This window comes from Camponotus vicinus, unplaced genomic scaffold, assembly GCF_025532165.1.
Source record: "Camponotus vicinus isolate PSW18456_S1 unplaced genomic scaffold, iyCamVici1.0 SCAF_6, whole genome shotgun sequence".
NCBI lineage: Eukaryota > Metazoa > Arthropoda > Insecta > Hymenoptera > Formicidae > Camponotus > Camponotus vicinus.
In genome coordinates, this window is record NW_028141978.1 from 6,090,232 (window position 1) to 6,115,236 (window position 25,005).

Genomic DNA, 25,005 nt, shown 5'->3' on the forward strand with positions numbered 1-25,005 from the left:
CTTCTCTAGCAAAAAATATATATTTATTTCAAAAAATGCAAAATATTCTGCGGTGCATTTAGCACAAGTAATCGATAATTATAAAAGAAAAATCTGAGTGTTGGAATTTCCTTCTCTTTTTCTATCTCTAGTTTTTTCTCTATTTTTCGTATATATAATAGTTCTATCTATACTCTTATTTATATATGAGCTTTTCTTTCTTATATAAACTTTAATAAAATCTAACATTGATGTCGTGGGAAAATAAAATCTACAAAATGTTCATTCATAATTAGTTCGGCTTCTAAAAGGCTCGTACAGCAAGTATTCTTATAACTTGTCAATTATAAAAATCTCTATTTAGCATTTGTTATTATATCTACAGATTAGATAAATAGCAAAAGTTGTTTTAGTATTAAAAAAAAAGGAAAAGGATGAAGCTTTTCGCTCGGTTTCAATTGCAGAGGGTGCGACATACACGTGACACAATACTGTGTTGCGTTAGTGCGTATGCCGGTTCCCTGGTCCACGCGCGCTCACGCTTCGAAGCGGACCGAGTGTATGCGAGACGCGTAAGTAAAGGGGATTTGTGCAACGGTCTGTCAGTAGGAATCGGGATTTCGTGTGACTTGGACGTGCTGTTCCGGGGCGTGCTTCGATCTCGCAGTCATAGTTCGCGACGAGTAGCACGTGTTCGCTACGTCTGACATATAAATATACACACGTACGACTGCTAACACATGTATATCGCTGGCGAAGAGGTAGCGTGAAAAAGGATCTGTCAATTCGCGTTTCTCGTTATTTCGACGCGACGATGGCTCTTTCGAAAAGTTCCTTGCCAGAGTAAAATACGTGCGACAGCGAGACAGATCTATCCTTGCTGCGAGAGGTTATGGGAAAATCAAGACTCTAGTCTCATTTGAATATCCTGCGCGCTTATAGGACGCGAGTTCAACGGACGAAAAAGTGAACGGTCAAAAACGTGAGTTTTTTTTCATATTCAAAAATCGAATGTTTGACCTCCGATTCTTATTTCGTAAACATGCGGCAGGAGTACCGGAATATTTTTTCCCGATTCTCCGTTCTTTCGCTTCGCGAATTCGCAAACGACGAAGAGGAAAGAAACGACCAGTTTCTGACAGCGGCTTCGAGAATGCGGCTTTGCCGGCGCGTTGTCTGCGGCCAAACGAGCCGGTCGCGTGCGAGAGCAGGGTCGGTTTCAAAACATCTACCGGAGGTCTTTCACATGCGAAAAAATTTCTGTAGTTGTCACTTTATATTTTTAACCAATTTTTCATTTTTCTCTTGAATCCCAATACAATTTGCTCCACGATTAGGATTATCGTCATCACAGATTCCGTTCCTAAAAATAAAAAAAAATCGTCTACCTTCCATCTCTTTCGAAATTAATAGAATAATGACGCTAGTAAATGACAGAATTCGCGTGTAAAAATTATCTTAGCAAGAGAAAGTATCTTGTGTCGAATTTGAAATGACTGAAAAAAGTGTGTTCTCGGACATATATTATTTTTTGATTATTGCCCGCGTATTGTTTGATGAAAAAAAAAACCGGCGATGAATTTAAGCCTTGCACCGGCCCTGCATGGAAATGTTCGCATTCGCAATAAAGGCCGCGACACTGTTCGCGATCGGTCGGCGTTGCTAAGCGCAGTTTTTAAAGGTGCATTCGTCTCTCCTTTGTGCATCCTTTATTATTTATTATTCCGTTCATACACGCGATTTCGCAGAGTGATTCTTCGTCTTTCGATTTTTATTTGACATTATATTAAGAAAAATATCAATTTTTTCCCTTTCTCTCGATGAGGAGAGCCTTTACACATTTTATCTTATTATCATCAATTTTTATTTAGAATAAATTAAATGTAAAGGTAGAAAAAATAAGATAAAATGAAATAAAATATTTGATATACTCGACATGCTAATTCGCTCTTTTCAAGTTCAACAATTTCGAGAAACGATATTCTCTCTGATTCTCTCTTTTTCTCGTAGATTATTTTAATGTTATAGAGAAGAGATCTACCTATGTCTGTTCTGCGAAACTATATGTCTTAAATTTCTCTCGGCGCTTGGCGAAACAAAATAAAAATTAAAGAAAAAAATGTTATGTGTATAAAGAGTAAAATCGTTTCTCGAATATAAGCTTCGAAATCGAAAGGGCTAAATTTGAGAAGTAAAAGGCTGCAAAGTCGTTTCACGAACCTAAATATACAACCTTCTTTTATAAGGCGACATTTTAGAGCCGAGCGAAAGGTCGTAAAATTACGATGTAGAATAGGATACCAATTTTTTATTGTAGAGGTAACATTCGAGATGTTTACCTGCGACAAAACGAATGGTAAGGACATAAAACTTGGATCGATGGATTTTATAATAGTTCCATCTTAATGGCACGTCATTTTTCATATCCATATACCATTCTCGGATTAGCACTGCATGTTTAGAATTAAATATGATTATCCTGAGTTATAGCTATCCTTTTTTTTAAAGTTATGTTTTACGATGTTTTCTTACGATATTTTATGTTAATATCTTTCGCGTAATCCATGTTTAGCATAAATTTTCATTATATTTATTTATGGAAATACAACAATAAATTGTTGACTAATTCGATTAATCATAATTGTAATATTATTAGAATTTGTCACAATTTTGTTTCACTTACGTTAGCATAAATTTAAGAGAGAAAAATTAGAGAAAATTAATTTTACATATGGAGTTTACAAATATAAATATGATTTATAGCAAGTATTAATTTCAGTTATGATAGAAGGATCTTTTTAAATCATTAGAATTCTTTCAAAATATTTTAAACACGCATAAATTTTATATCGCATGAGAGATTCTCGATCAGCGTTCAGAGCTATCGCTATAAATTTCGCAATTAATCGTTCAGAAAAACGCAATGCAAAGAGCGTTATCACGAATAGAACGAATGATTCCGTCGAGTTCCTTCAACGTTTATATGTTTTTTTCTCTGTTTTTTTCTCTGTTTTTTTCTCTTTGTTTTCTCTTCAAGAAAATAATATTTTCTTCAAGTCTCTTGAATCTCCGAAGCCAATTATACATCACTGGTATAATTAAACCTCCCGAGATTAGCTCTCATCCATGTTAGAACCGCGTTGATTTTCAATTTCGTATTATTCGATTTAGAGACAATCACACTAAAAAAATAATTTTTATTCCAGACTTAAAATTACATTATTTTATTTCCTTTCAAATTTGCAGCATACAGTGCTTTACAATTTTTACGATTAAATAATTTAGTGTTTAATAATTATTAAATTAATTAATAATTTAATGATTGATATCAAAAATTAAAATGTTCTGCATCTTGTGTTTTAGCAATAATGAATTCTAAGGCTCTTGCAATAATATTAATAAATCGCGATATTATCGATATTATTTTTTATGACAGATAGGAATAAATTAATCAGCAAAAATGTTTCTTTACATTTTAGTAATGAATAATGCTCGCAATGCTTCGCTAATCGCAATAAATACTTTTTTTCTAAAAGAAGTATGCAAATAGACATGCATTTACAAAAGTAGCTGTTATTGAGAGGTCGTATTCGCATAAAAGTTTATTTCAATTACACCATAAATGATTGCTTTACTTGCAGTTCACGGCTACGAATAGGATAGCACTAGCGTGTGTTACGTTATCATCTTTTCCGAGAAAGGTATATCAATTTTATCGCAGAATGTACTAGAAATTTGTACAAATTATCTAAATAGTAATTAGTTAAAAAAAAAATTATGCTAATAGGATTGAAATAAAATTATCGAATAATTATGGATTGATATGCTTTATTTTGTAGAATTTTTTAAATCTTTTTCTGAGAATTGAATTAAATCTTTTCACAAATTGAAAGAAGCAACTTTCAGAAAATCATTATACATCTGCCTAATATTGATTTAAAATGCTAGTTTAGAGAAGCAGATATATTTTATGTAGTTTAACATTGTATAATACGTATTCAATTTGAGTTTCAAACTGGTTTATTCAATTTCAAAACGAGTGCGAAGGCCAATTCAGAATGAGAGCGTGTGATTCCAAACGGTTTAATAAAGATTCTCGTCAATTGAATTTGAATTCGAATGTCAGCCGGTTTAAACTCGTCAGTGAATTTGCATTTAAGCCCTTTGCACATGTACCAGAAATTCATCAACGTATATTATTAAATAATATTTTTTTATTAGAAAAGTATAGTAAAAAATTATAAATTAAACAATATCAGAATTAGTAAAATAATATCTGAAGCAGCCATATAATTATATATTATCAATTAATTAATAATTTTTTAATTAACGATGTTCATACATCATGAACATATGTTCATTCAATTAGATCTTTTTCAGGATATTGTCAAATTATACATCTATAATATTAAACTAAATCTTATTATGCTAAATATCTCCTTTTTTTATTAATTCATTATTAAAAAATCTGAGGGTATTAGATATTTATTTTATGTGGATCTTTAATTCTAAAACAATAAATCACGTTGCTATTTGAAAATCACGGATGCATAATATATTCGGATACAACGGCAATTTTGTGTATATATATATGTATATGTGTATGGTATATTTTATCGTTGATCATCTCCATGATGAAAATACACTGATATAATAATTTCGTCACGTTTATGTTTCGCGAAATAATTATTTTTTTTAAATCGATGATCTATTTTTGGATCATCCGATTTGAATCGCCGAAATCTGTTATAAGACTGCGAATTTTCGCATATCATGTTTATTTCGGGTCTTCATAGAATGTAAAAACTAAAAGATTAGGATATTTTTCCAATGATTCTCCCCAAACGCATCCGACATAGAATAGAAGAATTTATTTACGAAAGAGAGAAAGTATTAATGTTTTATTAATTTTCTCAGAAAACAAATTCTCCTATTCATTGCTATATCGTGTATTTTTATAGACATTCTCACAAAATTTTAATATTTTTCCTATTGATCATAATAGATGTTATTATAAATATAAATTCTAGGGTTCGCGTATTTTTTTTCTCTTCGAAGTTCATTTTGCATCGGTGTATCGCAATGTTATAATTGATACAATACACTAAATAAATCGCTTAATTGTCGACGATTTATCTGATCGCTTGCGTCTCGTAGGCGCCGCGATGGTCTTAAAAAAGCCTCTCCCGGCAATATTTCGCATCCGTTTGTTCAATGTGGCAGCCGCCAATAAAAAGGCGCCATTAGCAAAGGTAAATACTTCGATCTTACGTATGTATGTTTTAGAGATCGTACCGTTTGCTTAACTGCTAATTAACATATCGGCATTCACGGTTATCTCGTGATCGCCATGATGAAAGAGATTATTGACATCGCGTCAGTTTTTTTATGAAATTTACGCGATTTTAATTGAAATGTTACATCGGCAGTCTGTTGAATCAATTAGACACACTCACTGATTGATATATATGATATATTATCGTATGCATTATGTCGATCTCGTGATGATTTCGTGACGATAAAATTTATAGCAAATAAAAAGAAATCGCGAATAACATATTTTTTTAAAAAAAGATATCAAATTACTAAAATTGTCACAAAAATGAATATAATATAATTAACAGCATAATTAATAATGTAAATGCTTCATGAGTATAAATATATATTTAGATATTAATTATTAATATTGTATTTATTTATCAGATTTAATTTAAACATTAATAATAATTTCATGATTATAATTTTATCACTTTCTGATTTTGAAAATAATTTTTAAAATTCTTAACAAATGAAGAGAGATGGAACTATACTTTTAATTACATATAATATGTGTATATAAGATTAAATATTTAAATTTACATATTAACATACATAATATTAAATATATTATATTAATGATAATTAATTTAATAATAATAAAGTAGATCCAAGAATGTGAAGCTCTTAGGATTCGTTTAAAATAATTTATATCGTGCAGAATTATGCTTCGTGTTTATGCAAAAAGTGCATGAACCGTAGATCCTTTTGCCGTGACGTTGAACGACAAATTACTGACTTGGCAATTATAGTGACAATGAATTGATAAAACTGCAATTGTTAGGGCCCCGGAAATCGTTGTCACATGCGTGTTTTCACGTGGAAATTTGAGACAATGTGTCACGGAAAATAGTGCATTAAAAGGCGCGGTTTGTTCAAGACAATTAAATAAACTCATACGTTAACCCACCAGGGATCAAAGATAATCGTGTAAATGTTAAATGACGAGAATAATTTTATAATTGGCACACCCACACTCCTTGTTATTTAATTATCATGAAGACAAAGGTCAACGAAGAGATCCGTCGCTTTGTGGTTTTTCACCTTGAACCCTCGAGCCTCTATCTAATCTCGAACCTCACACGGATCTTTTTAAAGAAAGAAAACTTGTTCGAGTAATGCAAATGTTATCAATTTTCAATCAATTTTCATCAAATTAATTTCAAATTTCCGTTGATAATGTATATTGTTAAAGAATGTATATTTTTATTGATAATGTATATTGTTAAAGAATTGATAATATTAGTGATTTTTCGATTGCTTTTCACGATACAGTCTTGCTCTATAAATAATTTTGTCTTATATGACATCAAGACCGTTTCGTAAAATCGATAATTCAGTCTTGTCAGAGAATCACTCAGTCATTCGTTATCGCATCGAAATCTTTACGCTTTCATTATTCCTCATGTCGAGATATTTCGGTCGATCTTCAAACATAGATGTAGTTATAGATATAATATAAATAATAAAGCATTCTATGAGTTCACAAAGCATACGTGTTTGATTAATCTAATCAAGCATTACGTCAAATCGAATAAATTGCTAGCTCCAATCTTTAGCAGATGCGATGTACTGTTCTATTTTTAATTTCTAATCAGCGCAATCATGGAAACAAATTTGACATTAATACATGAGCTTCATCAATTATGTTATTTTATAATTAATGAAATATTTTTAAATAATGAATAATATTTAATTGATATTAAAAATACATGCTATTAAATAATAAAATCTTAAAATTATAAGATTACAAAAACCATGATTTAGAATGTCCTTTACGTAATATAAAAATGCTTTAAATAAAATGCTTAAAAAAGAGCCATGATGTGTTTATAGTGAAATATAGAAATGTATTTTAAATATTTTTTAAAATTGTTTCATAAGTTAAAAAAGTCTAAATAATTTTTTAAAATAAAGAAACAATTAAATATAATTGAAATAATGATTGTTAACAGGTGACCGCGACCGGTGTTATCGGGCAACCGCCTTGACGAATCAATAAATTCCCGAAGAGGAAACCACAGAGAAATTAGATTGCTGTTTGATCGGCCATTGTATGTACGATCGTTCGAGCCATTGAATCGCAGTGCGTTTTTCAACCACATCAGAAGAACAGGAAGAAATACAAGAACATTTTAAGGGGACGAAATTAATAGAAATAAGAATGGCACACGAAAATGGGATAAATGGTGGAGACACCGATTCGGAGATAATGGAGTTAAATCTTGTGAGAAGAACCAGATTCCACGTGAACCGGGTCGACAGTCTCGAAGGTCGAACCAGTCTCCTTGGCGAACAGGAGACCAAAAAATCCCTCAGGCACATGACCAGGGAAGCCTTGCCCAGGCTAGACAATTACAGGAACATCATGAGCATCCAGGCGGCTCACAGGCCTTCGTTGGACGAGTTGCACAATTCTACTCTTCTTAATAAGGTAAAACTTTTTGATGACTTTTCTGAAGGCATATATCGTCCGTGAGTTAAGCAGCTTTTCTTGATAGTTAATAAAATATGTTTAAATAACTGCTTAGTATAATATAAGAATTTTTTTGATATAATTTAAAAATTGAAGATAAAATTAACATGTTTTTTAATTAATTAATTTTATAAATCACAAGTATAATTAGATAATCTTTAAATTTAGACTTATAATTTAGAGAAAAATTGTACATTTGATATACTGTACAATGAATGCTATTGCTAAAATTATGATTTATAATAGCGGATGTATTCTCGATAGATTAAGTTTATTTCTATATGAAGATTTGTAAATGTCATACAAGACGCTACAGCGTAAGATGATTACAATATCGGAAAATTTTATTTATATCGTCTCATAATTCTCTGATAAAACATTTTATATGATAATCCAAATGTGTCGTAATGAAGTTTACATACACGATGTGCAATGTTAATATTTCACGTGATTATATTATAATGAAGCGATAAGTATAAATTCTAATGATAAAGAGCGACGCATTACAAGAAAAACCTGCGGTTGATGTATCTCTGTTCAGTCATTAATTTGTGTAAAATCGATATTTTATATAGATATGAATATTTTACAGCGCGATAAATAAAATTTGCCACATTGATAAAGATGTAGGTGCCGACTTGCATAATGAATTTCTCGAGAGGATCGTCCGTGATTACGAAGTAAGAAATATAAGAAAATCGTAAAAGTGGAAAAATGACACATTGTAAAAGGCAGATGTACATATATATATATGTATATGAATAGATAAATATAGAGGTTAGACAAATGCAAATTTATCAATACACACTTGGTATATTCTCGGTACTATACGACACGCTTTCTTCAGATATGTTGCGTATACGTTGAAATTCACCGGCTTTTCGAATTTTCCACTCGTCATCTGTCCAGTGATTCTTTTTCTATCTTTCTTTCTCCGATAGAATATCTAATAAAATTAACCGATTTCCCGTATGTGCTGTAATTTAGTACATGCCGCGAAAGTTTCTGGAATAGACACATGCTCTCTTCTTCTAAAAAATGATTCAACAAACACCAGTAGTAACAATGAATTTTTCACACAATCTTTTACATGCGATTTTTTTTAGAAAATTTAATTCGAAGTTTTATTGTTTTAGAGTTATTTAAATTCGAAAGAAATAAAAAGATTAAATATAAAATTATAATATATTCAAATTTTTTAATTTATTAATTGTTCAAATAACTTCTTAAAATAAAATAATTTTATTTCTTCATTTATGATCGTGATTAAAATTATATCATGAAACTTTATGAATCGCCGATGCATATTCTTTTCTTCCTTGTTTCACTCATAGCGTATATAATGTATAAATAGCGTAGCGTGTGTGCTTCTTCTTTTTCCAACATGACCACGACATACGCTATTAATTACGCAGACGACTCGTAAATCATAGTAGGATTACAAAGATGGTTAATTGTGCAATTAACTCGCGGTTGAATGCAAACTTGGCGCCGAAGTTTCGTCTCATGGTGACGTCGCTCTCGTTCACAAGTTGGTGACGGAAAACTTTTCAGTTTACATATCTATCTCTTCGTTCACAAGAAAGCTGAAAACGTGATGTCGTGCGAACGTAAATACGGTACCGTTTGAATCTTTATTGCCTTACGTGACAATCTGTTCACGTCGACGCAACTTTACGACACAATGTGGTACCGTTATCAAACGTAACAGCGGTGTAACGTGACGTTAAATATTTGCAATGCCTAATTTCGAAAACGTAGTTCGTATTTTTAGTAATATTGTTTTGGATACAGATACAACACATCGATCTTACATTAATTGCAGTGTTGCACAATGATAATTAAATTCAGACAAATCTATTTTGGTATTAATTACGTACAATTATTTTTTTGCCGGTTATTATTAAATTCTTTCATAAGCACTTATATATATATACACATATATGTATGTATTTGTAATTTATTAAAATTTAATTTTCAATTTTTTTAAAATGATTGACGCATAAATAATTTTTGATATTTGGTTAGTAATACGAATCTTTTCTATATCAGTTTAATTCTAAACGTTAATTCACTTTAAATGTCGCTATAATTGTAATGTATTCATTCGATTGATTCATTCGATTCATTGCTTTTCAAAGCGCAGTATTCTTTTTCACTCGCGAATCGATCGAAGTCGCCAAAAACGTTATCCAGGCGTGAATATCCTTGATATTTCGATACGAAGGCTTCGCCGAGTTTTTCAATAATGTTTGATTTCATGTTCACTGGATAAAAATTGCCTATACAAATTTTTATTTGTTCATTAATTAAAGTCTCTTCTTTACAAACAGCAAAGAAAAATGAGGATTTACTTGATGTTTATAAATATTTATACTTTGTTATATGTTACACATTCTATCTCTCTATCTCTCTCTCTCTTTCTTTATTAGTAAAAACTATATTTTTATTTTTTAACATAATTAAAATACATCTTCGTAAGAGTGCAATTTTATACAATTCGTACAAAATATACGAGATTGCTCGATAAAAATTTCAATTGAATAGAATAGCAGCGACAAAATATTTGTCTCAATATTTTGTAAATTTTATGACATATCATTAGATATTTAGATAGCTCGTATGTGTAAGGAGATTTCCTCTCTCACGGCTAAAGAGAAAGGGGATAAAATTGTACAGCCGGGGCAGTGGCCGCTTATATGTGGAAGAATGACATGATTGCATACCAGGTCACAGAAAATTCATTCGTGTTGAAACAAATTTAGAAAAAGAGTCACGTAGACTATTCACGCCTATTTTATAGATATCGATGAGACACTTCGTGCATACGAGTTAAGAAATCAATTGGAAAATATTAGCATGTGCAAAAAACTGTCATTGCAAAATACCTCGAATTTTATGGAAGATCTATAAACATTTTTCCTCAATAAAAAATATATTTTCGTTATATCTAAAAGATACCAGAAATTACAGTTGTGTAATTATCATGGTAGAAATAACGAATGAAAAATATTAATATAATTAGAAAACAGTCAAGGAATTTCAAGTTTGAATATACTGCAATGTAAACAATAGATAAAAAAAATAAGGCATATATTACGATAGACTTGTGACATAATGTGAGATACGTACATGTAAAAAGCATTACGCTCAAGGTGTAAAATCGAATTAGCTATGCAATAAATGTTGCGCCGTTAGTCATGTTTCATTAATGCAAGCGAAGAAATTTTTCAGAGGATTACACAATATATATGCATGTGAATGTGACCTGTCGCCTTAAGTGTTAGGTCAAAATGAAGACCCTCACGTTCATTCGGGCAATTAAAGTCATTTGATGATAAATACCTCCAGGAGGAACTCATCAGATCATATGCGTCGTTAAGACACGGCATAATTTTTACCCGAGAAATCAATCCTCTTTCAGAAATGTGACATTCGGGAGATGAAATAAGTCCGTTTATTCCGTGCGTCGATAAATATCATGATAAATAAATGAGTCACGAGTTTTACAGTCGTAACTAAACTGCTGATTGAACGACATATCTCTTATGTATGACATTGTCATGTGATGCAACTTTTTGAGTCATGTTGATGCTGTTAATTGACTCCAATTAATGAGTCTCTCTTTTTTTAGATTATAAGTTCTGTGCAATATAAATAAAAAAGTCAATTAATCACATTAAGTGCAAATACTATATTGGTCTCAAGTATTGATTGCTTTCAAAAGTAATGGGATAAATTTAACAGAAATGTTTATTTGCGAACATTTTCATATTTCACAAATATGATTCTTCGATAACGATCTGATGTAAATTAAATCGAATGAAGAACGTAAATTATGATTATAATTCCTCTTATTCTTATAATTCCTCTTATTTATGTCGATTAGCCAGCTTTAATCGATATCGTTATTATATCGCGCATTTAAGCGCATCAAAGACGTAGATAGTTTTGTTTTTATTTAAATATTGTTTATTGTTATTTATATACGAGATTGATTCTTAACATTATAAATGATTTAATACGATTATGATACATATTGATTCTGCGTGTAAAAAAAATACCTAATCAAATCTCGCGACACTAATCATTATAAATAATTTGCGAAATTGCACATATAATTATGTTGGCAAATGAGCAAACAGTAAAAAGTCTTAATGACTATCTTTCACACACGTAATCGCGATTGATTGCCAATCCGAATCGAATCGAGAATCATGGAGAACATGAAGACAGAATCCTCGTTTACAAATCTTTTTCATCAATCTCACATTTTCATTAAAAACATGTAAAGGAAAAACTAAGATTCAGCTCTTCTTCCAAAAAATTAAAAAAATAAAAAAGAAAGCGCACATATGTTATTCAAATCTGAACACATGAGATTTTTTTAACACAAATATACAAGTAATTATATCACATTTTTATTTTAGAATATTTGTTACATATATGAAGAATCTTGTAGCAGTAAAGAATTAAAATAAGAATAGAAATATATAAGAATTACGTTATATCGTTGAAAAAAAATATTCTCTAGTAGGTTTTTCTTTTACATTAATTCTTTGCAACCCACATGATTTTGCGAACAACTGATTCAATTGCATGATATGGCGATATCAATGGGGTCAGTAAAACGCGTGCCCCGAATAAATCACGAGTCCCTGAAGGATAAGCGTGCATTATTCGCTTTTGCTCGTGTCATAGTGAAGGATATGTACGAACACACGCGAGAGAACACGTGAAAGGAGATTTATTTATATAGAAGGTCTTTATTCTCTCTTTCCTATATCACACACTACTGTAACCCACTTACGTCTCTTGTATGCGATATGCGCGTTTATACATATGTATGTGCAAGTGCATAAGATTTGATCTACGTGTAACATGAATCAAAAAGTTTCCAGTATTTTTTACAGAGTTCTCGATTGAAATCTTTACGAATCTTGAAAATAAGCAGCTAACTTTTGTATCACCTCTATAAAAAAATATTAAAAATATGAAACTAAAATTTTCAAAAAATTTGCGAATTTTGATAATTCGCTATTTTCAATAATTTGCATAATAAAAATTTTATGTAGAAAAATAATAATGTAATAACTTATTGTGTACAGAAAAATATATACGTTCTATAATAGTATCATATATCTTTTAAATTCTTTTAAAAGATTTTTTCCTAGAAAGAAAAAAGATCATATGTGTTATCAATTATTTGACTTTAATAAATGGTCAAATAAAAGGAGGGATTAATAACATTTATAATTAAAAATTATAAGATTTAGCACATCAAATACACAGAGGACAAATTATCGCGATTGTTTTTGTGAAAATATTGCAGGAATAATTTTGCAAGTATTTGCATAAAACAAAATATTTAAATATGTAACAAAAAATCACATGAGATGAAATAATCGTCCGTCTAAGAAAAAGTATAAAGTGTTCAAGAAATCTTGTTCAATCACAATCGAATTAGAAGCATTTGATTCAATCCAATTCTCGTTATTTATTACTCATCTTGTGATGTAAATTATACGTAAATATTTCTAAATAATAACGTCATTTTTACTTCAACATGCCCGCATTGACATTTTAAAAGCTTCGATCCAATTATTCGATTATTCATTCCTTTTAAAGGCTTCCGTAAATATTTCAACGAAGCCGTCCGGAAATCATTAATCATCGCGATATGTCAATATTGCTCAAATATTGTTAGAAAATAATGTTTTTTGAAAAAACACACAGAGGTGTAAAAATTCATATTTTTCATACATTGTATCGTACAAGAATGTTCCCATTTTTTTATCTAACGATCGTCGCTTAATTGCATGCAATTTGCAAAAAGTTCCTCGACATCGGACGATATCATTGCGGATGTGAGACTTGGTTACGTAAATCGTTAAGACTTCATTGGCTGAGTGACGACCCTTCCTCTAGAGATCTCCAGAATCACCTTCAATGCCTTCGATTACTGTCTCTAAATCTCAATATACGATCGTATCTCACTAATCGCGAGATGAGACACAGGATTGCGTAAACGTGCGCGACGCATTAGGTGAGGTCTAAACGATCGTCGTCTCGTCATCTGCGAGAAATCGTTTCGATCCGTTCAAAGCGCCGACCTTGAAGTCTTTCCGTACGTCAATTACCCATCGGATTGATGAAGACATCCCGACGACACGATGGAGCATAATTTCTCGCGTAATTACGAGCAGACCGCGTCCAGAATCTTTATGGGCGCGATTACGCGATTTGCATGGAAGAAACAGTCAATTTCCGATGATATACGAGATTGCGGCATTTTGAAGAGACTTCCTTAAAAGGCTCCGTCAATCTCCTGTCTTCTCTCTTTTTCTTTTCACCTCAAGTTAAAATCTCACATAATTACATGTTTTCGTGTGACAATCTGTAAGCTGCTGATGCAGTGGAATACGAGAAAATGCAAACTACTTGCAAACGCCAAGAAAGTAGATATCGTTTTATGGAAATTATAAATGAAAATGAAATTAAAGTTAGAAAAAAGAATTAAATGAAAATTGATTAAATGATAATTGAGATTAAAATATAAAAATTGAAATATAATTAAGTGAAAATTAAATTAAATTGAATAAAGAAGGATATATGCCATATTATTATAAAATTCTATCTATTCATGAAGTTATATATTATGATTAACGTGTGAATATTTATGTTTCGAAATAAATATTACTTATAAAAGAATAATTTATAATTATATTTACTATAATTTTCTCTCATTATAGAATTTATCAAAAATTATTATTTCTTTGTAAACACCGATTTCATCAAGTTGCAATTTCTCTACGACACGGTTTTTGGGATAAAATTATTTCTTAATGAATCGACTTATCGAAATGACTATTTTGCAGGGCCCAGGATCGCATACATTAACCGTTCCACAATTAAAATCGACGGCATCCGGAGTGAAATTTGGATGGATTCAAGGAGTGCTTATACGATGTCTCCTCAACATCTGGGGAGTGATGCTCTTCCTGCGACTTTCCTGGGTCGTAGCGCAGACCGGAATAGGTGGGTGCTCCGTTGTCGAATCATTCGTCGATTAATTGAATTCTTGAGATTTTAACATCATCGATGTCATTCCAGGTCAAGCTATTTTATTGATTCTCACAACGACGGTAGTCACGACGATTACAGCTTTGTCGATGTCAGCAATCAGCACGAATGGTCTTATCAAAGGAGGTATGAAATATACAATACCAATATCGAGGACATGTTTTTATAATTTGATTATATAACTTCAAAAATTAACGAGAAATATATTCTAAGAATTATACTTAATTTTGAAATAGCTAAATTTTAATATTTTTTTATCATTTAATAAGGAATTTATATATATTTCATATTGTAATAATTACGCGTGAAAAAACTGATATAAAAATGTCATTCTTTACTGAATTATGTCATATATTTTTATATTTTACTGCTCATACATACATATATCAATTATAATACAGAAAAATTATATTCTTAAATATAAATACTTCAAGAATGAGTAAAAAGAAAGATGATTAAAGCCAACAGTCCTCTTATCAATTCTTTTATGTGATCGATAATGTAATATATTCCAGGCTAATTAATAATTGTCTTTTGTAATTGGCTGCACATATGTAAATCGTTTTAATGAATTATTGAGTTGATATGATGGCATAGTATGATCGATCGAAGCTTACACATTGCTTTTTGTTGTTTCTTTTCAGGTGGAACATATTACATGATTTCCAGATCATTGGGACCTGAATTCGGGGGCTCCATAGGTCTCATATTTTCTTTGGCGAACGCTGTCGCTTGTTCTATGTATGTGGTCGGATTTTGTGAGAGTTTGATAGATTGTCTTGGTTCCTTCAATCTCTGTATAGTTGATTGTGGAATCACAGATATTAGGATTGTAGGTTTGTAAGCTTTAACAGTTTTATATATTTATAGAGAATTCACATTTTAATTCCGTATTTCATTCACATTCTAAAATAATATAGAGCGCGATACGCAAATAATACGATGTTATATTTTCAGGCTGTATAACAATAGTCGTACTCCTAATAATCGTGGTAATCGGCTTGGAATGGGAAGCGAAGGCACAAATATTCTTGTTAATAATCCTCCTCTTGGCTATTGGCGATTTCATGATCGGCAGTTTTATTGGTCCCAAAAGCGATGAGGAAAAGGCTAGAGGATTTATCGGATACAACGGTAACGTCCTATTAATATTTCTTATGATACATTTTCCTCGATGTTTTTATATACATCTCATAATCATAACAAGTATGGTATTATCAGAGTATCAATTTAATAGTTTTATATGTGATTTGCAGCCGAGCTGTTTAAGGAAAATTTGTATTCGAACTATAGACATAGCGAAGGCGTGGAACATAATTTCTTTTCGGTCTTAGCCATTTTCTTCCCAGCGGCAACAGGTATCCTGGCAGGTGCGAATATATCCGGTGACTTAAAGGTAATTTAATTCTTTTCCTCGTTCATATGTAGAAGATATTTAAATATCGACAATTCTCGATGCAATTATCGCTTATTTAACTATTCATTAGTTTACATGAATTGTGATCAAGGATATCGTTTTTTAAGTTTTTTTTTTATTAAATAAAAGAACGATAAAGCAACTTGCATCGTATTTCTTTATCATCGCAATTAATCGCAAAAGTCAGTGAGAATTTTATCTTGTATTCGACAGGATCCGCAAACGGCAATACCAAAAGGCACTTTATTAGCGATTCTGCTGACGTCGCTGTCATATCTAATGATAGCGATCATAGTTGGAAGTACCGTTATGCGAGATGCATCTGGCGATGTTAATGATCTATGGACAATATATAATTCCTTTTCGACACTATCAATACTTGGTGCAGACAATAGTACCGCGATCGAAAATAATACAAATATTATCGAGAATGCCAATCGCACTTGGAGTGTATACCAAACAGCTTTTAACTGCACAGGAGGTTGCAACTATGGCACTCATAACAGCTTTGAGGTGCTCACATAATAACTATTAATGAAACTTGAATAAAATTAATCCTTGAAAATTTTAATTAAATCAAAATATGAAAGCTGCTTGCTAAAATGTTAATTGAATTGATAATATTATTGATATTTAAAGATTTATAATATAGATATAGATTAATATTATTGATTAATATTATTGATACTTTAAGATTTATGAAAGTAATTATCAATTTTTTAAAAATAAAATCGAGTGCAAAAATTGAAATAAGTAAAATGTATTACAGGTAATTCAATTAGTTTCTGCTTTTGGTCCTTTTATCTATGCCGGTTGCTTCGCGGCTACAATTTCAAGTGCTTTAGCATCGCTAGTCTCAGCACCGAAAATATTCCAAGCGCTTTGTCTTGATAAGTTATATCCGGGAATTGCGTGGTTTAGTGGAGACAAAGATAAGGAACCGATTCGCGGCTATTTACTCACTTTTATTATTGCTGTCGCTTTCATTTTGATCGGTAAGCAATAAAAAGATTCTATAATTTAACTAAGAAATTTGTTTCTTTCAAAAATACATGTAAATCGACTTTTTTCAGGTGAATTAAACGCGATCGCGCCGCTCATTTCGAACTTCTTTTTGGCTGCTTATACTCTCATTAATTTCAGTACCTTTCATGCTTCTCTTGCTAAGCCGATCGGATGGCGACCAACTTTCAAGGTATAATATATATAAAAATGTACACTCGTGGCATTATTTTATTATCATACATTATATCTTTTTACGTTATTTGTATCTAATAATAATCATTATTATTTTTTAGTATTACAACATGTGGCTTAGTCTTGCTGGCGCTATTCTTTGCGTTTCTGTGATGTTCCTGATCTCATGGTGGACGGCTTTAATAACTTTATGCGTAGTTTTAGCGTTATATTTAATAGTCTCATATAGAAAGCCTGGTAATATTCCAATAGAAATTTATTTTTATTTAAATGTTGGTTAAAAAACGGAAAAGATTGTGTAACATTTTATAACGCATATTCGTCTAAACGAAAATATATTACAGATGTAAATTGGGGTTCAACTACACAAGCCCAGACATACAACAACGCGTTGATCGCTGTGCAACAATTGGATCGAGTGGAGGAGCACGTGAAAAATTATAGACCGCAACTCTTGGTTCTCACTGGCGCGCCAAACACGAGATCCTCACTCGTCGACTTTGCTCATCATATCACCAAACAGCAGAGTTTATTTATTTGTGGCCATATTATCGAAGTACCTATCGTGTTGGTTTCTATTTGCTTTAATTTATTCACGTGATGTATCATAACACATTCGTTTTCGTATGCTTCAGACATCCATTTCATACAAAACGCGCAATAGCATGCTGCAGAATTGTTCTTCCTGGCTCAGAGCGAACAAAATCAAGGCGTTTTATTCCTTGGTGGACGGTGCGAGTTTCCAAGATGGAGCTACTTCGCTTCTACAAGCTGCCGGACTCGGGAAAATGAGGCCTAATATTCTGTTAATGGGTTATAAGCAAGACTGGGCTACCTGTCCCCAAAATAATCTGAATATGTATTTTAACACTATGCAGTAAGTTTTAGTATATAGTTTTGTGTCATATCTTAATCAACTTAAAATTTCGTAGAAGTTATAATTTCTCTCTTTCCCTCTTTTTTTTCTCTTTCTTTATTAATTCTCTGCCCATTAATGAGACAAAATATATATTGCATTTTTATTTTCTTTCTCTGTATCTTGTAGCAAAGCTCTGGATATGCATATAGCAGTAGCACTTCTTCGGCTTCAAGAAGGTTTAGATTGCAGCGCAGTCGGAGATGTCGAAGATCAAAAGAGACTTATGCCTACATCGATACCAGGCAATCAAAGTTTCTCGCAGCTTAGCCAAGGTTTTTAAAAAATTACGTTTTCTTGTCTTTTTAATCCCTTTTCTTTTTTTCTCTAAGGAGTGATGAATTAATGATAATTATTACAGCTAGTAGCGTATCCGACATTTCAATTCCTGGCAGTCCCGCGCCGAGACGTTCGAGGACGATTAACGAATATCCCAATCCGTCCTCCGAGGAGCAGCGCGAAAATCGATCAAATATAATGCCAATCACGAATATACTTAATGTAGTAACGAAATTCCAAAGGAAGCATAAGAAGGGTACTATTGATGTGTGGTGGCTATACGATGACGGTGGCTTGACGCTTCTCTTGCCCTACATTATTAGCACGAGGCGTAATTGGTCTAATAGCAAATTAAGGGTATTCGCGCTCGCCAACAAAAACTCTGAATTAGAATATGAAGAAAGAAAGTAAGTTTTTTTCTAGCGGCAGTTTTGACGAGAAATAATGTTTTCGATAATTAATATTCGTTTTTTTCGTAGCATGGCGAGTCTTCTATCGAAATTTCGGATAGATTATTCCGCACTGAAGGTTATACCGGATATTTCGAAACCGGCACAAACTAGCACAAAGACATTTTTCGATTCGTTAATAGCTGGCTTCCAGGAATCATCAGCGGATTCGAAAAATTCAGATGACGGTATTGAGTCGTTTCTTTATGAATTACCAAGATACAGGCTGTATATTAACCACAATCTTTTCGTTTCAGATATCATTAAAGATTCGGAACTTATGGCGATGAACGAAAAAACCAACAGACATCTCCGTTTGCGTGAATTATTACTTGAAAATTCCATGGAAGCAAATTTAGTCGTTATGTGAGTATTTGCATTGCATATTTTGTTATATATTTGGATGAGTTTTAATTAATGTTTTCGTTGGATTTATGCAGGACGCTTCCAATGCCAAGGAAAGGTGCTGTGTCAGCGCCTCTTTATATGGCATGGTTAGAGACGCTTACGCGCGATATGCCACCGTTCTTACTAGTGCGGGGTAATCAGACGTCAGTTTTAACGTTTTACTCATAATAATCGACGAGAGATTACGTATAAAAATATGGTTCTCACAGTTGGTGATAACCACAGTATTATAAACGAAAAAAAGACTTAATCATCTGTATATGCAGAGAAAATCGATTATCGCAGAAATTTAAAATGATACATATATAATGCTAATGATATATGCTTTATTTTATTATTGCTTTTATCATTATTATGAGAAAATGCAAGTAAACTACTATTGAAGAATGTGTGCCTATCATAAGTAATCTCTTATAAATATTTATGTCGTGTCTTCTTAAATGACTAGGATATTTTTCTATCTCAAAAAAAACTCTGACAAATTCTTATATTAAAAAGATATTTATATTTAAAATTATGCTGCATAAATAGTTAAAGTAATGGTAAAAATATGACAAATATAGTCTGTAACATTATTTATTTGTCATGTAATATTTCTCTCTGTGCATCTTATCTTAAATAATTTAAATTTTTCAAATATGGGTGTATTTAAAAATTAAAAAATTTCTAAAGGTAACATATTTTATAATTGATAATTTATTAATTTAAAAAAATTTCACATTATAATCTATATATTCAAATAATTTTTGTCAAAAGTTTATATCCCTGTATATATATATAATATATATAAACTTATAAGTGTTTGACAATATTTATATATATATAATACAGAATATAAACTATAGAGATTCTATAAATACCTTACAATGTCAAAAGTTTATATCCCTGTATATATATAAAATATATGTGAACTTATAAGTGTTTAACAATATTTATATATAATACAGAGTATAAACTATAGAGATTCTGTAAATACCTTACAATTGACTGAATTAAAAGATGTGCCTATTTTTGTATGTGTTGCTTTATAACCTTATAATCTTATAAAAGCATTTTCTATCAAGAAAAATAATATAAAAAATAAATGCCAATATTTCTTTTCATTAAATACAGAGCAAATATACATAAGTAAAAGCATTACATATGCAAGATTATCTAATCTCGTTATTGTTGTATAAAATGCTATAACTTGTCATAGCAAATATTTCATATTTTTTAAATTATGATCCAGTACGATGATTTAAGGATGATTCAAGTATATATGATGGTTGCGCAGTATCTCAAATGTGTTCTGTTAAATTTTAAACAGAAATTTTATATATTGGTTTCTGTGCTTAAACTTTTAATTATGTAACTTTGATATATAACATGATTCCACTGTAACAACTATCATGCTTTTACATATCGATAACTTTGCGATACAATTATTAGGTGATAGATATATATTTATTTGAATGTTTTAATGTGAACACGTTTCAGACTAGTTGCAAATGTGTTGCAGGAGTCAGAATACTGATAATTTATACAATATCCTTTCTAAATTTTTCATATTACAAATAATTTATTATTTCAATTCAATTCTGTGCTATAATAATCAATATTCCAACTCCTCACCTCTATATATAAAATTGGATTTGTGCCATATTATGGTATGTGTGCCATACTGTATTCATATCAAGGACTATGAAATATAAATATATTATATTTTTTAAGATATAGAAAAAAAAGCTGCACAAAATAATACAATAAATAGAACAAAAATATCTAGGAAATCTAAATAAAGTTCTATTTTATATATATATATATATATATATATATATATATATATATATATATATATATATAATAGATATACACATATATATATTGCATTTAAAAATAAAAATTATAAAAAACGAAAAGCTTAAATAAATGGCAAGTGTAGAGAGTTTCTTTGCAAAAAGCATATAAAATATAACTTAATATAAAATTCGAATATATATTACATTTCTACTCTCTACATATATAAAAATTATGTATATATATGTGTGTGTATATGTGTATATATTAATCTCTTCAAATACTAAATTTCTCTTTCTCTCGTAAGAAATATTAAAAATGATACAATAACTCTTTAAATTAGTTAAAAAATACTTATCAGAATGTTGGAATGACGTATCGTCATTGTCATGTCATGCATTGCATCGTATTTTTTTTCCACGGACTCGATAAGAAAAAAGAATTTGGTTTTACGTTTCATGTCCGTGGATAACACTGGCGATGTGTATAACTTGCGATTAGGAATCGCGGAACAGATCTGATTTTCTGTTTCCATTTAAATGCTACGAATATGTCGAGGTCTGCGCACCAGTAAACAACAGGACGACAACCCGGAACTAACCTTTGCCAATTCGGATAAACGCAGTGATCTAGTCGGGAACTCTACCTTCTCGGCGAAGACTTTACTCGACTGCGGAATCTCGTCCTCTGATCGGTGAATAAGCGTGCCGTTCACATAAAGCACATTGGCAGCTACGTCCTCGGGCACAGTCAATGTTTGATAACTGTATGTTGCCTCCCGTTCGATTCTCTATTTTCAATCAGAGATAAGAATCATAATTTTTTTATACATGAAACCACTAACTTTAGAAAGGACCTTGATCCAAATTTATAGAAGAAATATAATATTTGTTATATGAATTTAAAAATTTTGGAACAATGTCCCTTGCAAAATGATTTACTAATATTTTACATTATAATATATAAAGATCAACCTTGAGAACTTCTTGAGATTCCTTTCCAGCTCCTACACATATAACATCTGGACCAGCCATTGTAACCAGTGATTTCAAACGTTTGGATTCAGCTACCTAAGCAGAAGATCACTATGAGTTATTATCTCAAAAATTATAATGGAAGATAATTATTAACTATTCCAATACACTGCATAATCATTTTACTATATTTCACATATCATATATTCTTAAGCATTGTCAATATCATTTGAATAAACTGAAAATTATTATATTTAGTTTTGTAAACAATAATTGTAATCTCATGAATCAAATTTTTTTCTTGTTTTCTATATTTTTTTATTATGATCTTTCTAAATATTTTATATGTATATGTATAAAAATATGTTTACATTCATAACATGATTTTTTAAATGTATCATTATAGTCCAATGATGTCAGCAAATTATGCATAGTGTTTTGTGTAATAAAAAATACAAGTTTATATAATTTAAAAATTGCATACACTAGACTTATACTTGATTACATAACATTTGTACTATGATTGAAACAAAATGAAAAATACCCTTAAATATTTCATTTAAAGTTAAATAAATTGTATGCATGCTAAGGTGAGTGAATAAGTTTTGCGATATTGTTTAAGTGCACAGCTCAAGTGCTTAGCTAAAATCTGCATAATCTGTTATTCCCAAAGCAATTTATAAAATTCTGAAATAATTTTATGCAAAAAGAATATTCTTCAAAATAAGTGCAAGTTTGCATTTATAGCTTGTGAAATTATTTACTTTCTTTTATTTTTCTTTTTTATAATTAATAAAATATTAAGAGAGAGTCACAGTTTAGTGCACCCAAACCTGAAGAGGAGCTGAAGTAAGATTTTCCACTATCACCTCTTCACCACCATCACCCACCTTAAATGAACATTAAAAAAGTAGGTGAGTGAATATGATATTTTATCTATCAAGATTCAAAGCAAGTCTAAAAGGCACATATTATTATACATATTATTCTATAAATAATATGTCTAAAAGGCATATATTATTTTATAAATAAATCATATGCTATAAAAAGACACATAAAATTGTTATTACTAATAGAACATGCATCTATACATATTGATATATACAGAATATTTCAAAAAAATTGATATAGTACATGTAATAATTGCATTTCAATACTGATTTAATTTTTAAAGCAGTTTATAATAATTATGAAATTCCATATATATATGTGTGTGTGTGTATGTGTATGTAATATAACTAAGATACAAGATATAAATGCTTTAAAAAATAGACATAGAAATTATATTATAAAGTAATATTAAATGTAAGTTTGAATCTTGTAAAGTAATACTGCATGTAAAAGTGTAACAGAAAAAATCTCTCTTGTTTCAATATTTTACATGTGATGCACATTCAAATTAGTCATCTTTATACACAAAATTATATACATATTGAGTATATATTATGACTCTAATAATAACTCATCCCACACAATTTAATGATATATTGATTCATGCAATTTAGTAAATTATAGAAAAAATCGTTTTAATTATAAATAAAACAGAAGATTAAGTTTCTAAATATCATGTAATATAAATATTAATTTATAAGATTTTACAAGATTGAAAATTGTTTTACTGACCTTAATAGGTACACATGGATATTCTGGAAATGCTGCAGCGACTGCTCGTGCTCCCGCTTCATTTGTAAAGTGAGAGAGTCCAACAAAAAATTCTCTACCTGCAATAAGAGATTTATTTATACATTAGCAAGTTAGAAATTTCAAAATATTTTTGATATTTGTAAATCAAGTGCAAGCATTTATTTAATATAAATATATATTTAATATAAAGTGCAGAATTTACCAGTAAAAAGGACATCTCCTCCATCCAAGCGAGCATTCTTGTCACTTATTTCTATGAGCGGTATCTCTAATTCTTTCTTCAAAACAGCTCTGATGATGTCAAGCTGAGAAAAGGATATAAAAATAGTTACAATTCAGACAGGAACAATAATTAAGTCAACTTTAATTAAAAATATATCACTATTAACATCATTATTATTAACAACACAACAGGACAATTATATTTATATTTTAATAGGTTTTTTGTGCAACATTCATAATTATACATTAAGATTAATAATCTTCCAATTATCAATGAAATTCCAATTCGAATCTTAATAAAAGGGTCCAAAAGGATCTAAATGATTAAATACCTCCTTAAGACGCGAGGGCTCGCTCGGCCGCGCGATCAAGGCAATGCCGTTGCAGACGACGGCAATGTCCTCGACGAAGACGCAGAGCGGCGAGTTCTCGTCAGGCGGCATCTCAACGACATCGATGTCGAGCTCGCGCAGGAGCTGCGCCAGGGCCAAATGTTGCGTCCTAGCCTCGTCCAATGTCACCTCGCCCCGTGTGCGTAACGATAACGGGATTCTGCACAGGATCGCGTGCGTGTACCGATGCAGCGGCATCCTCGTGACAGATGTACTATTCTCGCCGAATAAACGCGCGGAGAAGCGACGTACGGCTGGAGTTTGACGTTTGACGCGAAATGACGGCAGTGATCAGGCCCGGCAATCGCGAATCGCGACCTCCTGGGGATTCTGAGAGGCGTGGCTAGAAAATTGAAGGATTGAAGTTTAGAGAGCATTCGGAAATATTGCTCGTGGGATGACAGCTGGGGTAGGTAGCGTTGAATTGACCAATCAGAATAAAGAAATCTTTATCCCTTTCGTGCTAATTCGATC

At 31.0% G+C, this 25,005-nt stretch overlaps 2 protein-coding genes across 4 annotated transcripts; one reads left to right on the forward strand and one right to left on the reverse strand.

The window, feature by feature from the left end:
* The first annotated feature begins 515 nt into the window (after positions 1–515).
* On the forward strand, positions 516–20,333 carry Ncc69 (sodium chloride cotransporter 69). 2 transcript variants are annotated; one of them, XM_083103010.1, is made up of 18 exons: positions 520–961; positions 7,251–7,729; positions 14,650–14,809; positions 14,885–14,980; positions 15,499–15,690; positions 15,812–15,988; positions 16,111–16,250; positions 16,485–16,784; positions 17,041–17,266; positions 17,345–17,466; positions 17,570–17,705; positions 17,813–18,024; positions 18,104–18,345; positions 18,514–18,659; positions 18,746–19,070; positions 19,143–19,300; positions 19,370–19,478; positions 19,553–20,322. In XM_083103010.1, the coding sequence occupies exons 2-18, from the start codon at positions 7,460–7,462 to the stop codon at positions 19,686–19,688; spliced, it is 3,147 nt and encodes a 1,048-aa protein (XP_082959136.1). In that variant the 5' UTR covers positions 520–961; positions 7,251–7,459; the 3' UTR covers positions 19,689–20,322. The 2 variants fall into 2 exon arrangements, with proteins under 2 accessions (XP_082959135.1, XP_082959136.1); XM_083103009.1 differs by having other exon boundaries at positions 516–961; positions 19,143–19,478; positions 19,553–20,333.
* A 1,033-nt stretch (positions 20,334–21,366) lies between these two features.
* Positions 21,367–24,966, reverse strand: LOC145973543 (N(G),N(G)-dimethylarginine dimethylaminohydrolase 1). Of its 2 annotated transcripts, XM_083103024.1 has the most exons (6): positions 24,472–24,966; positions 24,120–24,222; positions 23,897–23,994; positions 23,107–23,163; positions 22,274–22,369; positions 21,367–22,089 (listed from the first exon to the last, which is right to left on the reverse strand). In XM_083103024.1, the coding sequence occupies exons 1-6, from the start codon at positions 24,727–24,729 to the stop codon at positions 21,835–21,837; spliced, it is 867 nt and encodes a 288-aa protein (XP_082959150.1). In that variant the 5' UTR covers positions 24,730–24,966; the 3' UTR covers positions 21,367–21,834. The 2 variants fall into 2 exon arrangements, with proteins under 2 accessions (XP_082959150.1, XP_082959151.1); XM_083103025.1 differs by lacking the exon at positions 23,107–23,163 and having other exon boundaries at positions 21,379–22,089; positions 24,472–24,955.
* Between the last annotated feature and the right edge of the window lie 39 nt (positions 24,967–25,005).